Source organism: Rhinopithecus roxellana, chromosome 7, assembly GCF_007565055.1.
Source record: "Rhinopithecus roxellana isolate Shanxi Qingling chromosome 7, ASM756505v1, whole genome shotgun sequence".
Classification (NCBI taxonomy): domain Eukaryota; kingdom Metazoa; phylum Chordata; class Mammalia; order Primates; family Cercopithecidae; genus Rhinopithecus; species Rhinopithecus roxellana.
The window spans coordinates 58366854-58381159 of record NC_044555.1 but is presented as its reverse complement, the minus strand read 5'-3'; the positions used below and the strand labels follow the sequence as shown (position 1 = coordinate 58381159).

The 14306-nt window shown below is 59.2% G+C and overlaps 2 protein-coding genes and 1 non-coding gene across 4 annotated transcripts; all 3 read right to left on the bottom strand.

Moving 5' to 3' along the window:
• Nucleotides 1-384: 384 nt before the first annotated feature.
• On the bottom strand, nucleotides 385-4175 carry RPL10 (ribosomal protein L10). 2 transcript variants are annotated; one of them, XM_010369201.2, is made up of 7 exons: nucleotides 3959-4175; nucleotides 2804-3281; nucleotides 1952-2010; nucleotides 1751-1858; nucleotides 1405-1543; nucleotides 675-837; nucleotides 385-595 (listed from the first exon to the last, which is right to left on the bottom strand). In XM_010369201.2, the coding sequence occupies exons 2-7, from the start codon at nucleotides 2824-2826 to the stop codon at nucleotides 443-445; spliced, it is 645 nt and encodes a 214-aa protein (XP_010367503.1). In that variant the 5' UTR covers nucleotides 2827-3281; nucleotides 3959-4175; the 3' UTR covers nucleotides 385-442. The 2 variants fall into 2 exon arrangements, with proteins under 2 accessions (XP_010367503.1, XP_030789380.1); XM_030933520.1 differs by lacking the exons at nucleotides 385-595; nucleotides 3959-4175 and having other exon boundaries at nucleotides 718-826; nucleotides 2804-3816.
• LOC115898877 lies at nucleotides 886-1020 on the bottom strand. Its single transcript, XR_004058532.1, has one exon. It is a non-coding gene; the product is annotated as a small nucleolar RNA SNORA70 (small nucleolar RNA).
• A 4252-nt stretch (nucleotides 4176-8427) lies between the features above and the next one.
• LOC115898579 (collagen alpha-1(II) chain-like) lies at nucleotides 8428-10899 on the bottom strand. The gene is made up of 2 exons (XM_030933516.1): nucleotides 9338-10899; nucleotides 8428-9145 (listed from the first exon to the last, which is right to left on the bottom strand). Exons 1-2 carry the CDS (start codon nucleotides 9523-9525, stop codon nucleotides 8434-8436), a joined length of 900 nt encoding a protein of 299 aa, XP_030789376.1. The 5' UTR covers nucleotides 9526-10899; the 3' UTR covers nucleotides 8428-8433.
• Between the last annotated feature and the right edge of the window lie 3407 nt (nucleotides 10900-14306).

Here is a 14306-nt window from a genome sequence, read left to right as displayed (position 1 = left end):
CCCAATGTGATGCACACCTACCCTTGCTAAATAAATGCTGATGCTGGTCAGCCTCTAGCCCACAAACTCCTCTTGGTTCCCATGTGTTGTAATAAGCAACACAATCGTAGGCTGACCCCAGCCTGGGATTGCAAGGCTTTGCTGCAGCTGTGCTTCATGAAAAGCACTTCAATGCTTTTCAACCTACTGCCTAGGACCTGGGGAGGTCCAAGTCAAGCTCCAGAGTAGACAACTGACATTAAGGCCACCAGTCCTAGCCCTTTGCAGGGTTTGCTGCCTCACGAGCAGGGCTGAGCTGTCAACCTGTTTCTGAAGTGAAAGGGCAATGACCCCAAGGTTCCCAAAGGAAGTTCCTTCTCCCTCAAGAATATAAATATAAAAACGTAGGTGGACAGGAAGTAGAATTTATTGGTATTAAGTGGGGGCAGCATATTGGAAGCCCTCATGAGTGCAGGGCCCGCCATTTGTCCAGAGGACCACGATTGGGGATGTACTTGACCCCACAGCCATCTGGGATGAGCCGCTTTTCAGCCACCATGTCTTCAAATTCATCAGCATTGAACTTGGTGAAGCCCCACTTCTTTGAGATGTGGATCTAGGGAGCAATGGAAAGAACTGAGTCAGAAGGCCTGGGGCAAAGAAAGGTGGGAGAAGGGGGCTGCAACAGTACGTACCTTCTGGCGGCCAGGAAACTTGAACTTGGCCCTGCGCAGGGCCTCAATCACATGCTCCTTGTTCTGCAGCTTGGTGCGGATGGACATGATAACTTGGCCAATGTGAACCCTGGCCACAGTGCCCTGGGGCTTTCCAAAAGCACCTCGCATGCCTGTTTGGAGCCTACATTGGGGTAGTGCAAAGTTAGAAACATGAATGTCCATCGGAAAGGCCTGTCTCCAAGGTCCCTTAGAGCAACCCATACAACAAACAGGCTGCATACACTACCAAGGAAGCTGCTGTTTGCAGCCATTGCACACTGGGCCCCCATGAGGAAAGGAACTCAGTCGGCTTAATTGGCTGCAGAGCATCTCAAAAACCATGGAGGCGTCCTGCAAGGCACCACTGGGCTCCTCTACTAGCTTCAACTACCTGCTTGCTGGCAAGATGGTTGTCATCTAGCTAAAAGAAAAGCTACTCCCATCACAAGTGTTTCCCCTCACCTGTGGGAAACAGCTTGCTTGCTAAGACTTACTCATGCTTTGTTTGTATCTGCAACAGTACATAGGAAAGGGTCCTGAGTGACCACTGAAAGTCACTTGCCAGCTGTGTCCTGGCTTTTCTAGTAGCCGTAGTGGCTGAGTCACTGGGGCCAAGTATCTCTATGCTCTGACGAATTAATGCAAACCTAATAACGTAGAGACTCCAAGTTATGGGAAAGCTGCCTTAAAAGGCCCAGACCAAGCTCACCTGTCAGCCCCAGCACAGGACAACATCTTGTTGATGCGGATGACGTGGAAGGGGTGGAGCCGCACGCGGATATGGAAGCCATCCTTGCCACAACTTTTTACCATGTACTTATTGGCACAAATTCGGGCAGCCTCCAGGGCTAGGTAGGGGGAAAGAAAGCAGCAAAGTGAGATAAGATAGAGAAACATTCACCACGACCTTCTCCAGCTCGGGGGAAATGTGTTGGCTGAGTTTTGTAAAAAGGCTCATGTTTCATTAACTCCCAATTCCAGTGCAGTGTATGTGGATGGGGTTGAGGGAGCAAAGAGGAAGGACTGGGGGTGACGAACAAAGAATCCTGCCTTACCTTCAGAGGACAGCTGCTCATATTCATCTGACACCATGTGGCCACAGAGCGGAAACTCATCCACTTTTGCCTTCTTCCGCCCCAGGTCAAAGATGCGAATCTTGGCATCTAAAAAAGGATTGTGCAAGTGTGCAGGGGGTGTCACAGACGGACGCTGAGTCAGTAGAGCCAACCCAGTGCAGGGGCCCTTCCACTACTTACCAGGGACACCTCGGCAGAAGCGAGACTTTGGGTACGGCTTGTTCTTACAATACCGGTAACTGCAGGGGAGTGAAAAAACACAGGTTAGGTGAGGTTCACATAAAGCCCAACAGTGACTTTGCCCCTCAAGGAACAACCCAAAAGAGGGACGGGAAAACCGTGGGGAATGCACGTCCACTTCTAAACCGTTTGCATTCGGGGAAATAAACTACAAAGCAACACTTGGCTGCTGAAACACAGAGGACACCCAAAATTAGAAACACAACCGCCACCATCTTTCGTTAGTCTTACGCTTCCTATAAACACTTTGCAACAAACTTTCCTAGTTAAAAATTATCTCTTCAAGACACTGCGTACTACAAAATCGCCGCATTATCACTGAACAGCTCAGACCACCCAATTTAAGACTTTCGGGCACGTGGCACTAAATCCACCTCCGAGCCGAGTGGAAAGGCGTCTGGCGCCCCCTGTAGGACACAGGAGGCGGCCGCACCCGTTTTTCCCGGACTGCCCTTCACGTCCGACAAGGCACGCGGCACGTCGCCCGGAAATAAGAGAGAACGCACAAAGGCCCCAAGAGAGCATCGAGCGTCCGAAAATGCGGTGAGCTTGCAGGACACAAGGAGAGAGATATATGAGGGAACGGTCGCTTCCACACCGACACGGGAACGAAGGAACAGACAGTAATATTGAAGACTAAAAAAGAACTGGAAGATGTAAAACATAGGATCAGTTCCCAAAACAGGGCCGCCGCACGGGGGACGCTCCACCCCACAGCTGTTTTCAGCGGCCACAGGCACTTCTTTCCCCTCCCGTTTCCCAGCAGTGAAAGTACACCGATTCAAGACTCACCAACGGGCGGGGCGGCGGCCCATGGCGACACCAGGATCTTCAGTGGCTGCAACGAGAGAGAGAGAGTCGGAACGGAAGACGAGAACAGACCTAAAAGGGGTGAGAACCAGCAACGGCACTGCAAGAGATTACAACTACGCTTACTCACCGCGCCGAAGGGAAAGAGACGCTCCCACGCCTGCGCATGCCTTATATAGGCGGTCTAGCTGCGCGCGTAAGAACCATAGAGTCCTGGCGAAGGCGGGTGGACGCTCTGTCAGACGTCATGACCATAGACGGAGCCGCTTTTAGCGCCTGCGCCCAGGCGTAGCCCAGCATATGCGCAAATCAGAGAGGTGGCCGGTTACTGGGGCCGCGGGCGGCCAGCTGACGAATGGGGCCTCGCCACATGGTCACGAGAAGCCCGCTTCCGGCTGGCCATCTTGGGCGTAGAACTCTTGCGCTAGGCTTTGCTCTTAACTGTGACAGACGTATATTTCTGAGAGTGGAAAAAAGGAAAGCACCCTGGGTGGGCCTCCCGGCGACCGCGAGAGTGTCCCCGAGCTTGCGCGGGTCCCGGACATGCGCTCCGTGCCTCCTAGGCTAGAGGCCCCGGCGGTGAAGCGCCATATAGGGACCTGGGCCGGCGTTCCTTTGTCAACCCGGGAGGCCGGAGCGGGAGACCCATTCCCCTACCGGAGAGGCTGGACCAGGCCTTGCTGGGAGCCATGCCCCATATCCCCGTTTCCTGGAGACCCAGGATTCGCACATTGCCGCGGGGAAGAGGTCGAGGAGAAGTCTCCACAGAGATTCATGGCCTGGGAGACCCGGGGGCATCACTGGCCCCGCTCCGCCCACCCTGACCCGCACCGTCCTGGCCAGCTGCGTCTCGGGCTCCGCCTCCCATGAACCGCTCTCGCCTGCGCACTGCCCCGCCTCGCCCTTCCCACTCCACTGTGCTCAGAGTGCCTCGGAGCGCGTCTGGGGGTCGTGGGGAAGCAGGGCCGCCCCAACCCGCCCACGGAGCAGCATCCAGGGAGAGGTGCGCAGAGCAGGCGGGCGTCCTGGGGGAGGTGGCGTCTGGAGGTGTCTGTCCACCATCTGCAGGTGGGGCGCGGTGGGGTAACTTCCCGTCCTTTGACAGGAAGGACAGGAGGGAATCCTGCTCGAGCGCACCTGTTTTCCAGGATGACATGTCGCTTTTACAAATGGCTTCAGATCCCTTTGAGAAAAGCTTGGGACGATTTCTGGGGTGCACTTGCAGCAACGGTGCAGGGTCCTTCCCAGGGGAACGTAGCCTCCCTTTCCATCATGGGACTCTGGATCCCGGCGGTGACTTACGTCTGTAACTGGGTTCCAGGCTGTAACACCACTGGGGCAATACAAGTCAGGGATTGCGGCAAGGCGCGGTGGCTCACGCTGTAATCCCAGCACTTTGAGGGGCGGAGGTGGGCGGATCACTAGAGCTAAGGAATTTGAGACCAGCCTGGACAACATGGGGAAAAACTGCCTCTACAAAAATTAAAAATTGGCCAGGCCCAGTGGCTCACGCCTGTAATCCCAGTACTTTGGGAGGCCAAGGTGGGCGGATCACGAGGTCAGCAGTTTGAGACTAGCCTGGCCAACATGGTGAAACCTCGTCTCTACTAAAAATACAAAAATTAGCCGGGCATGGTGGCGGGGGCATGTAATCCCAGCTGCTCCGGAGACTGAGGCAGAGGTTGCAGTGAGCCAAGACCGCGCCATTGCACTCCAGCCTGGGCAACAAAGCAAGACTCTGTCTCAAAGAAAAAAAAAATTAAAAATTAGGCAGGCGTGGCGGCACATTCTAATCCCAGCTGAGGTGGGAGGATCACTTGAGCTCAGGAGGCAGAGATTGCAGTGAGCTGAGGTCACACCACTGCACTCCAGCCCAGGCAACGGAGCAAGACTCTGTCTCAAAAAAGTCATGTATGGCCGGGCGCGGTGGCTCAAGCCTGTAATCCCAGCACTTTGGGAGGCCGAGACGGGCGGATCACGAGGTCAGGAGATCGAGACCATCCTGGCTAACACGGTGAAACACCGTCTCTACTAAAAATACAAAAAACTAGCCGGGCGAGGTGGCGGCGCCTGTAGTCCCAGCTACTCGGGAGGCTGAGGCAGGAGAATGGCGTGAACCCGGGAGGCGGAGCTTGCAGTGAGCTGAGATCTGGCCACTGCACTCCAGCCTGGGTGACAGAGCGAGACTCCGTCTCAAAAAAAAAAAAAAAAAAAAAAAAAGTCATGTATGGCCAGGTGCGGTGGCTCACGCCTATAATCCCAGCACTTTAGGAGGCCGAGGTGGGCGGATTACCTGAGGTCAGGAGTTCGAGACCAGCCTGGCCAACATGGTGAAACCCCGTCTCTACTAAAAATACAAAACTTAGCCGGGTGTGGTGGTACACAACTGTAATTCCAGCTACTTGGGAGGCTGAGGCAGAAGAATTGCTTGAGCCCGGGAGACAGAGGTTGCAGTGAGCCGAGATCATGCCACTGCACTCCAGCCTGGCCTACAGAGAGAAACTATCTCAGAAAAACAACAAAAAAAATTCTGCCTACAGGGTGGGTGCACTGGCTCACGCCTATAATCCCAGCACTTTGGGAGGCTAAGGTGGGTGGATCAGTTGAGGTCAGGAGTTGGAGACCAGCCTGGCCAACGTGGTGAAACCCCGTCTCTACTAAAAATACAAAAAATTAGCTGGGCATGGTGGCACATGCCTGTAATCTCAGCTACTCGGGGGGCTGAGGCAGGAGAATTGCTTGAACCCCGGAGGCGGAGGTTGCAATGAGCCAAGATCACACCACTGTACTCCAGCCTGGGACCACAGAGCAAGACTCCTCTGTCTCGGAAAAAAAGAAAAACAAAAAAGAAATTCCACCTACAGTCTCCTCACTCTCTAGTGGGTGTTAAAATGAACTTTCCGTAGCCACTTTGGGCAGAGGGAGGATACAGTCTAATCCTGCATGCCCTAGAAGGTCGTGCAGGCTGTTTTCTGCACAAGGACACCTTCCTGGGGAGTGAGAGGGCTGAAATCCCTCCCGTGTCCTCGCCTCCAGCTGACTACCTGCCGGGAGAGCAGAGTGCCTCTTGCTGATCCGCACACAAGCCTGCAGGGGCGGGTGGGGGCCGTGGAGCCCAGACAGGCACCAAGCAATCTTGCAGCCCTACACGGTGAGGACAGGGGAACTGGTGGAGTTCCACCTGTTGGCTCCTCTCCCTCCTGACCTTCCCATGGGAATCCTTCCAATACATGAACCGTTGACACAAAGAAATTGAAGTGGGTTTCTCCATTGCTACCCTCACCATCTAGGACTCCACTGTCCTTTTTTTTTCTTTCTGAGACAGAGGTTGGCTCTTGTTGCCCAGGCTGGAGTGCAATGCCACTATCTCGGCCCACGTAAAGGGCATGGCGGCACACACCTTTAGTCCCAGCTACCCGGTAGGCTGAGGTGGGAGAACTCCTTAAACCCAGGAGGTGAATGTTGCAGTGAGCCGAGATTGTGCCACTGCACTCTAGCCTGGGTGACAGAGTGAGACTCTATCTCAAAAACAAAAAAGTTGAAATTATAAAAAAGCTTAAAAAAAAAAAACAAAAAACAAAAACAGAAAATCACTACAAAATGTGTAGCACAATGGGTTTTTTTTTTTTTTCTTTTGAGACAGAGTCTCACTGTGTCACCCAGGCTAGAGTGCAGTGGTGCGATCTCAGCTTGCTGCAACCTCCGCCTCCTGGGTTCAAGTGATTCTTCTACCTCAGCCTCCCCAGTAGCTGGGACGACAGGCACATGCCACCACACCCAGCTAATTTTTTGTATTTTTAGTAGAAACGAGGTTTCACCATATTGGCCAGCTTGGTCTCAAACTCCTGACCTCGTGATCCACCCGCCTCAGCCTCAGAAAGTGTTGGGATTACAGGCGTGAGACACCGCGCCCAGCCAGATAATGGGCCTTAAATTGTTTAACTATGTGGGTGATTGCCCAGAAGAATAGTATAAATAACTTTATACTACTTTATACATGGGATAACTTGCTTCAAGTTGTTTCAAAAACCGTTTTTTGTTTGTTTGTTTGTTTTTGTTTTTGAGACAGAATCTTGCTCTGTCACCCAGGCTGGAGTGCCATGGTGCCATCCTGGCTCTCAGTGCAACCTCTGCCTCCTGGGTTCAAGCGATTCTCCTGCCTCAGCCTCGTTGAGTAGTTGGGATTATAGGCGAGGGCGCCACCACGCCGACTAATTGTGTTATTAGAAACGGGGTTGCACTATGTTGGTCAGGCTGGTCTCGAACTCCTGACCTCAAGCGATCCACCAGCCTCGGCCTCCCAAAGTGCTGGGATCACAGGTGTGAGCCACCGCGTCCGGCCTCAAAAACCTCTGGATGATTCGCTTGAATATGTGTAAAGTGATGCACAGGCCACCCTGAAGACTTTGGTGGTTTCTACTGAAACTACACATCAGGCCGGGCGCGGTGGCCAGTGGCCAGTGCCCAAAATCCCAGCAAATCCCAGCACTTTGGGAGGCTGAGGTGGATCACCTGAGCCCAGCAATCCCAGACCAGCCTGAGCGACAAAGCGAGACCCCATCTCTACAAAAAGTAAAAAATTAGCTGGACGTGGTGGTGGCGTGCGCCTGTAGTCCCAGCTATATGAAAGGCTGAGGTTGGAGGTTGAAGCCCTCGCTGGGGTGGAGAGGTCAAGGCTGTAGATGAGCCCTCATCGCGCCACTGCACTCCAGACTGGGCGACAGAGTGAGACCCTCCCTCAAAAAAAAAAAAAAAAAAAGAAGAAGAAGAAAACGAAAACATTACAAATAAAGCTATACATCCACTTCTGCGTGCACTCGAGCGTTCAAGACGGGCGTGGCAACCCGATGACAGGAAACCCTGCAAGTTCGTGCTCCCTGGAGGCTCTTCCGCGAGGGCCACCAGCCACGGGAAACCAGGACCTTGTCCCTCACCAGGAAAAGCTCAGCCTGTGGCTCCGCGAGCGTGGACCGTTCCGTGGCCATGAGCGGGAAGAACCACGGACCCCCGCCCAGAGCTGGGATGGATCTCGCGGGCGGGAGGCGGAGGGTACGGCCCACCCCAGCGGAGGGCAGCGCGTGGGTCCGTTGAGATAACGCTCCGCGGACTCGATGACTCCTGGAGCAGAGCCCTGGCTGCGCTGCACCGCAGGAGGGAGGAGCTGCGTCTACTGCGGGGCCATGAGAGGGAGGAGCCGGTCCGGGGATCGGGGGTGGGGGATGGGGGGTGGGGGGCAGAGACTGGAACCCGCGCAAGCGCGGAAATGCTCACGGCCGCGCCCTCCCGCGCGAACCGCGGCGACACCCGGGCCGCCCTCGGAAGGCACGGATGTCGCGCCGCGCTCCCGGGGTGCTTCAGTTGCGCCCACGGCCGACGCCCGGCAGCGGCGGGCAGGTGCCACGACCTCTGGACGTTTCTCGCCCCTTCTCGGGAATGGAACGCTTAGAGAAGCGCAGGTCCGCACCCAAAACACAAGGCGGCAGTGTTGCGTGTGCACCGACGACTCTGCGGCCAGCGCCGTGGCTCTCTCCCCGGGAACGCCTAGGAGCCAGAGAGCGCCGCAGCAGCGCGCACGCGACACGGTGTCGTCCATTGGGCAGCAGGAGCGTCCGTCAAGGGCGAGGGGCGGGAATTCCGTGCAATCTGAGCACGGTCATTGGCGAGGACAGGCGAAGAGGAGGATGGATAGGCGGGTCGGGGGCGGAGCTTCCTGTGGGCGCCTGGAGCCCACGGGGAGCGACCGAGGCGGAGGTTGGGAGCGAGGTAGCTTTGGGCCCCGGCGGGCGGAGACTAGGTCTGTCCCTCCACGCCCCGCCCCGCCCCACCCCGCCGCCGCCGCCGCCTCGGCGTCGCCTTCCGAGCCTCCCAGTCCTGGGCCGGGCCTGCGGGGCATGCGCCGAGTCCCCTTCCCGTGCAGACCGGCGGTCACTGTCCTCCCCAGGGGACGAGGCGGACGGGCGTCCCCCGAGATTAGGGCCCGGGAAGCCCCGTGAGCCGCTCTCGCCTGGGCGCCGTCGAGGGGCCGCCCCGCCCTTCCCACTCCACTGTGCTCCGAAAGTGCCTCGGGGCGCGTCTGGGGAGTCGTGGGGAAGCAGGGTCGTCCCCACCCGTCCACCCGGCAGCGAGCGTCCAGGGATAGGTGGGCAGAGCGGGCGGGCGGGCGTCCTGGAGGAAGCGGCGTCTGGAGGTGTCTGTGCAGCGTTCCGCGGTGGCGCGCGGTGGGGTAACAAAGTCTTGCCCGTCCCTTGACAGCGGTGGCCGCCGGGGAGGGAATCCTGCTCTGCTGCGGGCGGTCGTGGGCTGGGGCGCTTCCTGGCCTGTCTCCTGGGGGGTAGGAAAGGTGAGCCCCGCAGAGAAGGCGGTGGCTTCCCTCGACGTGGGTGCCAACAGGAGCCATCCCTCCAACCGGTCTTCCCGCGGGAGGGTGCCTGGCTGGGAACACCCGCAGGGCTGGTTCCAGCACCCATGGGGCCGCTGGGTCCAGCCCAGTGTGTTTCCGGGGAAGACTCGCCTTACCCGCCAACCTTCCCGCACCGGGAGGGTTCCCAGCTGCTGGTGATGCTGCTCAGGCGGCTCCCCACAGCGCCACCACCCACCCCCGGAGCCGGCCGCTGGGTTTGGCCCGTCCGCCCTGGTTCCTCTTTGCTGGGCTCCGAGGCCTGGCGGGACTTCCCGTCTCCGCGGCGGCTCTGGCGACCCAGCATCCCTTTGCCCTGGGGTCAGACGGACTCCCAAGGAATTGCGTCCCGGTGGAGAAGACGCTTCCTTCCCTCTTCCTTCCTCTCCTCCGCCCCCTTTTGCTCTCTTGTCCTTGCACTTTGCCTTGTCCGTGTGTCCAGCTCTGTGTGTGTGTGTGTGTGTGTGTGACTGACGCGAGCCCTTAGTCACCTCTTGCTACTATTTTTTCCCCATGTTATCACTTGTCTCTTGACTGTGCGGTTTGCGGGTTGTGCTTGGTCACACAGGGGATTTTAGTTTTCGTGTCATCGGAATCTCCAGGCTTTCCTGATGGCTTCTGGGGGTTCTTGTTGGTTTGTTTCCTTCTGGCTAACGCCGTGTCTTGCCCCCTGGACGCTGAGCACCAGTTCCGACTGCTGGGTAACAGACGACTCCACGTTTCGGTCCTTCCCCACCTAGCGCTCCTCTCACCCCCCAGGGTTCTGAGGGACAGGCTCTGGGAGGGCTCTCGGGGAGCCAGGACTGTGGCTCAGGGTCCCTCTCAGGCTGCGGTCAGGTGTCCACCGGGGCCCAGTCATCCTATCTGACTGGGTGGGGAGCCCTCGTGATGATTCTCCCTCTGGAGGCTGCGGCAGGAGACCTCAGTTCCTCCCCACCTGGCCTTCTCCCAGGGCTGCTCGGCTTCCCCCGGACCTGCAATCCAATCGAACCAGCAGGAGAGGGCGCCCCAGACCCGGCCACACTCTCTTTATGACCTGGCCTCCTAAGTGACTCGCCTCACCTCCGCTGTGGTTTTTATTGGTCTCACAGGCCCACCCTGGAACGTGCTGGAGAGGGCGCCACGCTCAGGGTGGAGGCTGTTCCTGAGTGCTGCAAGTCAGAAGCGCCCTTGCGCCTGTAGAGCTGTGTGGGCTGCTGGAGACCCCGAGCGGGCCGCCTCAGGGACGTGTCCTTGGTGTCAGCGGGAGCAGCAGGCCACCTCCTGGGGCTGACACTGGCCGGGGTCTGCATTTCTGAGGGCGGGGCGTGCTTTGACATCCTGAAAGGGTTGCAAAACCCATCACAGAGAACCCCAAGAAGGGAGACTCTGCCCCCAAGATCCAGTGTGCCCCGCAGGGTCTGTGCCGTGTGCTCTCTGGCTCTGCATGGAAGCCTTTCCCAGCCCTGGTCGGGGACCCCTGGTCCAACATCCCCAGGAGCCCTCGGGAAACCCGTTCTAGTCACCGCAGCCCCTTTTGCATGGCATGAGTGCCCCACGCCAGCTTGCATGGCATGTGCCTCCCACTTCCAATGCCCTCCTCCCAGGGGCTCATTCCTGCCCCTGCCCCCTCTCTGCCTCAAGTGGGGCGACCTCTCTCTGCAGACAGGGGCGGCCTCTCCTCCCGGCATGCAGCCCTGAAAGGGGAGGGGCCGGGGCGGGGAGGGGGTGTGCCGCGCCATCATGGTGAAGGCAGAGCAGCTCCTTTTTTCCGTGATGTGTCAGGCTGCCGGATACTGGGCTCCAGGGGCAGTCCCTGGCCTGGGGGGTGGGATGTGGAGGGCCAGGTGGGTCCTGGAAGGAGCTTTCCACTGGGGCCCCAGGAGGTTGCCCCATCCTTCCCACTGGGACTGGCAGGTGACTTCCTGATGACGCTCTCCGTGGCTCTGAATTTGTCACAGAGGTTCCGTGGGCGATGAGTGCTTTTCCTGTTGGCCGGTGCCGCCTCTGGGCAATGCAGGGACCCTTGATGACAGCTCCTGGCCCCTTCCAAAGCCGCCCGGCCCTCCTTGAACCCGACGAGAGCAGGTTGCCGGGCCTTCCCTGAGGAATGTGTTCCTGGCAGGTGGGGACAGCCCCTCCCCCAGGGTGTTGGGTACAGGGTCCTGGGGCGCCTCAGGACACGGTCAGGCCCACTGAACCCCCACACTCCTGGGCCACCTGCCCGCTGGCTGTCCTCTGTGACCCTGTCTCCCCTGAGCCAAGGTGTCCGGCCTGGTCCCCCAGGAAGAACAGTGAGGAGGTCTGGCTCTCCCTGCCATGGGGGCCTCCCTCCCCAGGCTGCCCGGCGCCCTCGCTCAGGGAGTGCTCTTCTAGCGGCCTGTTCGGCAGACGGGCACAGTCACGACGGCAGCCAGACCCTGTCCCGGCCCATGCACCCACCTGGACAGATCGGCGCCCTCCTAGACTCACTGGCTCCATTGAGGGTCCCAAAGGGGCTGCCCCAGAGCACCCTGGGGTCTCCAGACCCCTCGGCCCACAGCAGCTACCAGCAGCCCAGGCGGGACCCAGGGGCTTCCGGGTCACAGAGGCGCCACTCCCTGGCTTGTGAGCCCGGGGCCTCTCCAGCCGTCCCCTGTCGGGGGCCTCCACTCCTGCTCTGGATCGAGGTCCTGCCCCCAGGGAGAGCTGGTGCCTTTGGGGGACCGGGCCCTGGTTGCAGTTGGAGAGTGCGTCCAGGGATGGTGCTCTTCTTGGCTGCCGCCCTGCCTCCCAGGGGCCTCCCCAGACACCCGGCTGCTGTCAGCTGGGGCTGGGGGGGGTCCTCTGGCCTAGGGGTCATCCCGGTTTGGGAGTGCCCTGCCCTGGACACCGCGTCCAAGAAGGATACATGCTCGCCCTTTGTTGGGGGCCAGGCACAGGGTGAGGGGACACACGGCCCACCACCCCTGTCTCCGGGAGCCCTGGCTGGGTACGGTGCCTCTTCCGAGAGATCCTGCCCGGGACTGGTGCCGCCTGCCTCGGGCCTGCCTCCCACACAGTTGGGGACCCTGGCCGGGCACCTCCTGCCAGCCCCCTGCTTCTATCCTAGCCTCAGCCGGGCCCTGCAAGCTGTCCATGTGCCTGCGACACCCGGTCCCTCTGCGGATGTTTGCAAACACCCCTGCCCCCACAGTGATGTCTGGGGGCCTCTCTGGGCCTTTGTGTGCCGAGTTGGGGGTGGGTGGTGGAGGGGGGTCTTTCCATAGTTGCCTACTTCCTGTCCTCCTCGGCCCCAGGTCCAGGGGTGCCCTGCCTGCTCAGTTTCCAGCCTGAGCCCTTCCTTGAGCTGGCCCAGTCCCCTAAGCTTCTGCAGCAGGTTCCCAGATCCACCCGAGGGACTCCTGGCCAGTGTTCCCAATGGTGTCTGAGTGCTAGACTCGGTCCCTGGCCATAGATTTCGGGGAACCCCGCTCTGAGGGGCCGTTGCTTCCGTTTCCTCTCCAGGTCCCCTCCCGGTTGCCTCGGAGAGCGGGGATGGGGCTGGCGGGAGGCAGAAGGGAGGGTTGGGGTGCAGAGGTGTGGCTTAGGGGAGAGAAAGTCAACTGGGCTACCGCCCCTCCCTGCCCTCCCTGAACTCAGTCCAGACATGACCTGCGGGTTGGAGGCCTCTGCACCCTGTATCTCCTCCTACTAGCCTGGCGGGTCCTCCTGGGTCTTCCTCAGTGTGGCTGGGTCCCCAGACCATAGGCCCTAGCAGGGTAGGGGCCCGTGCTCTGCTCTTGTTTTTGCTCCTACTTGCCCGCCCTTCCCGGGGAGGCCCCTGGCCACGACCATGCCAATCTCTTTCCCTGCTGCCTGCCTGCCTGCCTGCTTGGGTGGCCTCCAGCTCACCGCCCTGTGAGGCCTGTGGCCTCTCGCCAGGGCTGTCCTCGGGGGCCTGGATCCCCCTAGTTTATCTACCGCCCTTGCTGCCCCACCTGTGTCCCTGCAGCCTGGGGATGATCCGGAGGGTTGGGGGATCGGTGCCCTTGGTTCACCTAGCCCAGCCCTAGGGCGGTTCCCCCGGTGGCCCTGCCAGGTATGGGGCTTGGGAGAGGATACGATGGAGCCGGCACAGGGAGGGGGGCAGGAGACTCTGGGTGACTCGGGGCAGGAGGGGGTGCCCCAGAGGTTCAGAATCCTGGGCACACAGTGGGCTGAGCGGACAACGCGCAGCCTCAGGGGGACCTCCCGTCCTCCCCGCTGGCACTGGATCTTTCTGGGCCTGGCTCTGCTGCCTCCCATCCCCATTCAGCTGGTGGCTTCTAGATGCTTCCAGAGTGTGCTTGGCCCCTTTGCCTCTATGCCATTGGGCCCAGGGGGAGCAGTAGAGTGGCTGGGGCTGGGGGTGGGACTTCCCCTTTCTGTGTCTTGCTTGCCCCGTGTCTCCCAGTGAGTGGCCGCCCTGAGCCTGGGGCCGGCCGCCCAGCCCCAGTGAGAAATAAAAGTAGCCATCCTATGTGAGCTGCCGCTGCCTTTTCTACTCTGCCCTCTCAACAGGAGTCAAGGAGGGCACGCGTGGTGTTGAGGTCTCAGAAGGCCTGGGTCTGATGTGGGCCATGGCTGCAGGCTATGGACTGGTCCTTTCCTTCCCCTTGCTCATGTGCCTGGCCTTGAGCTGTGGGCTCCCTAGGGCTTCCTGTCAGATGCTGTGGAGCTGAGGGAGGATGTGGCAAGAAAGCTGAGTGTTGTCCCTGAGAGCCTTGCTTCCTGGCCCTTGTCTGCAGATGTCTGAGGTGGCAGTGTGCTTGTCAAGGGTTTGATCTGGGCCAAAGCCACTTGAAGCCCTTGGCCCACGGAGCAGGCAACTTTGTGTGCTGTAGTTGGCATGTCCCAAGAGCATGCAGGCAGCACTAGGAGCCAGGACGACTTGGGATGTGTGTTTGGGGGCAGTCTTTACAGTGGGAGAACATAGGTTGGTGTGGGAATCCACGGCAGGGGTACCAATGAGGAGATATTCAGCAGGGGCCCCAAGGTACCTGGGATTGGCACCTTGAATGCATCCACCTACTGGCACCTGTTAACCAAAGGGCCCTGTACCGAGCCTGGGGGAGGGAGCCTCATCCCAATCCCTTGTTCAGGGGAATG

Coding starts and splice junctions, on each gene's coding strand:
- RPL10 (XM_010369201.2), bottom strand. CDS start 2,826: ATGGGCCGCCGCCCCGCCCGTTG. Junction 2,011..2,803: donor GGCCGCCGCCCCGCCCGTTG/GTGAGTCTTGAA, acceptor ACTCCCCTGCAG/TTACCGGTATTGTAAGAACA. Junction 1,544..1,750: donor TGAGCAGCTGTCCTCTGAAG/GTAAGGCAGGAT, acceptor CCCCCTACCTAG/CCCTGGAGGCTGCCCGAATT.
- LOC115898579 (XM_030933516.1), bottom strand. CDS start 9,525: ATGCTGGGTCGCCAGAGCCGCCGCGGAGACGGGAAGTCCCGCCAGGCC. Junction 9,146..9,337: donor CGGTGCGGGAAGGTTGGCGG/GTAAGGCGAGTC, acceptor CCTACCCCCCAG/GAGACAGGCCAGGAAGCGCC.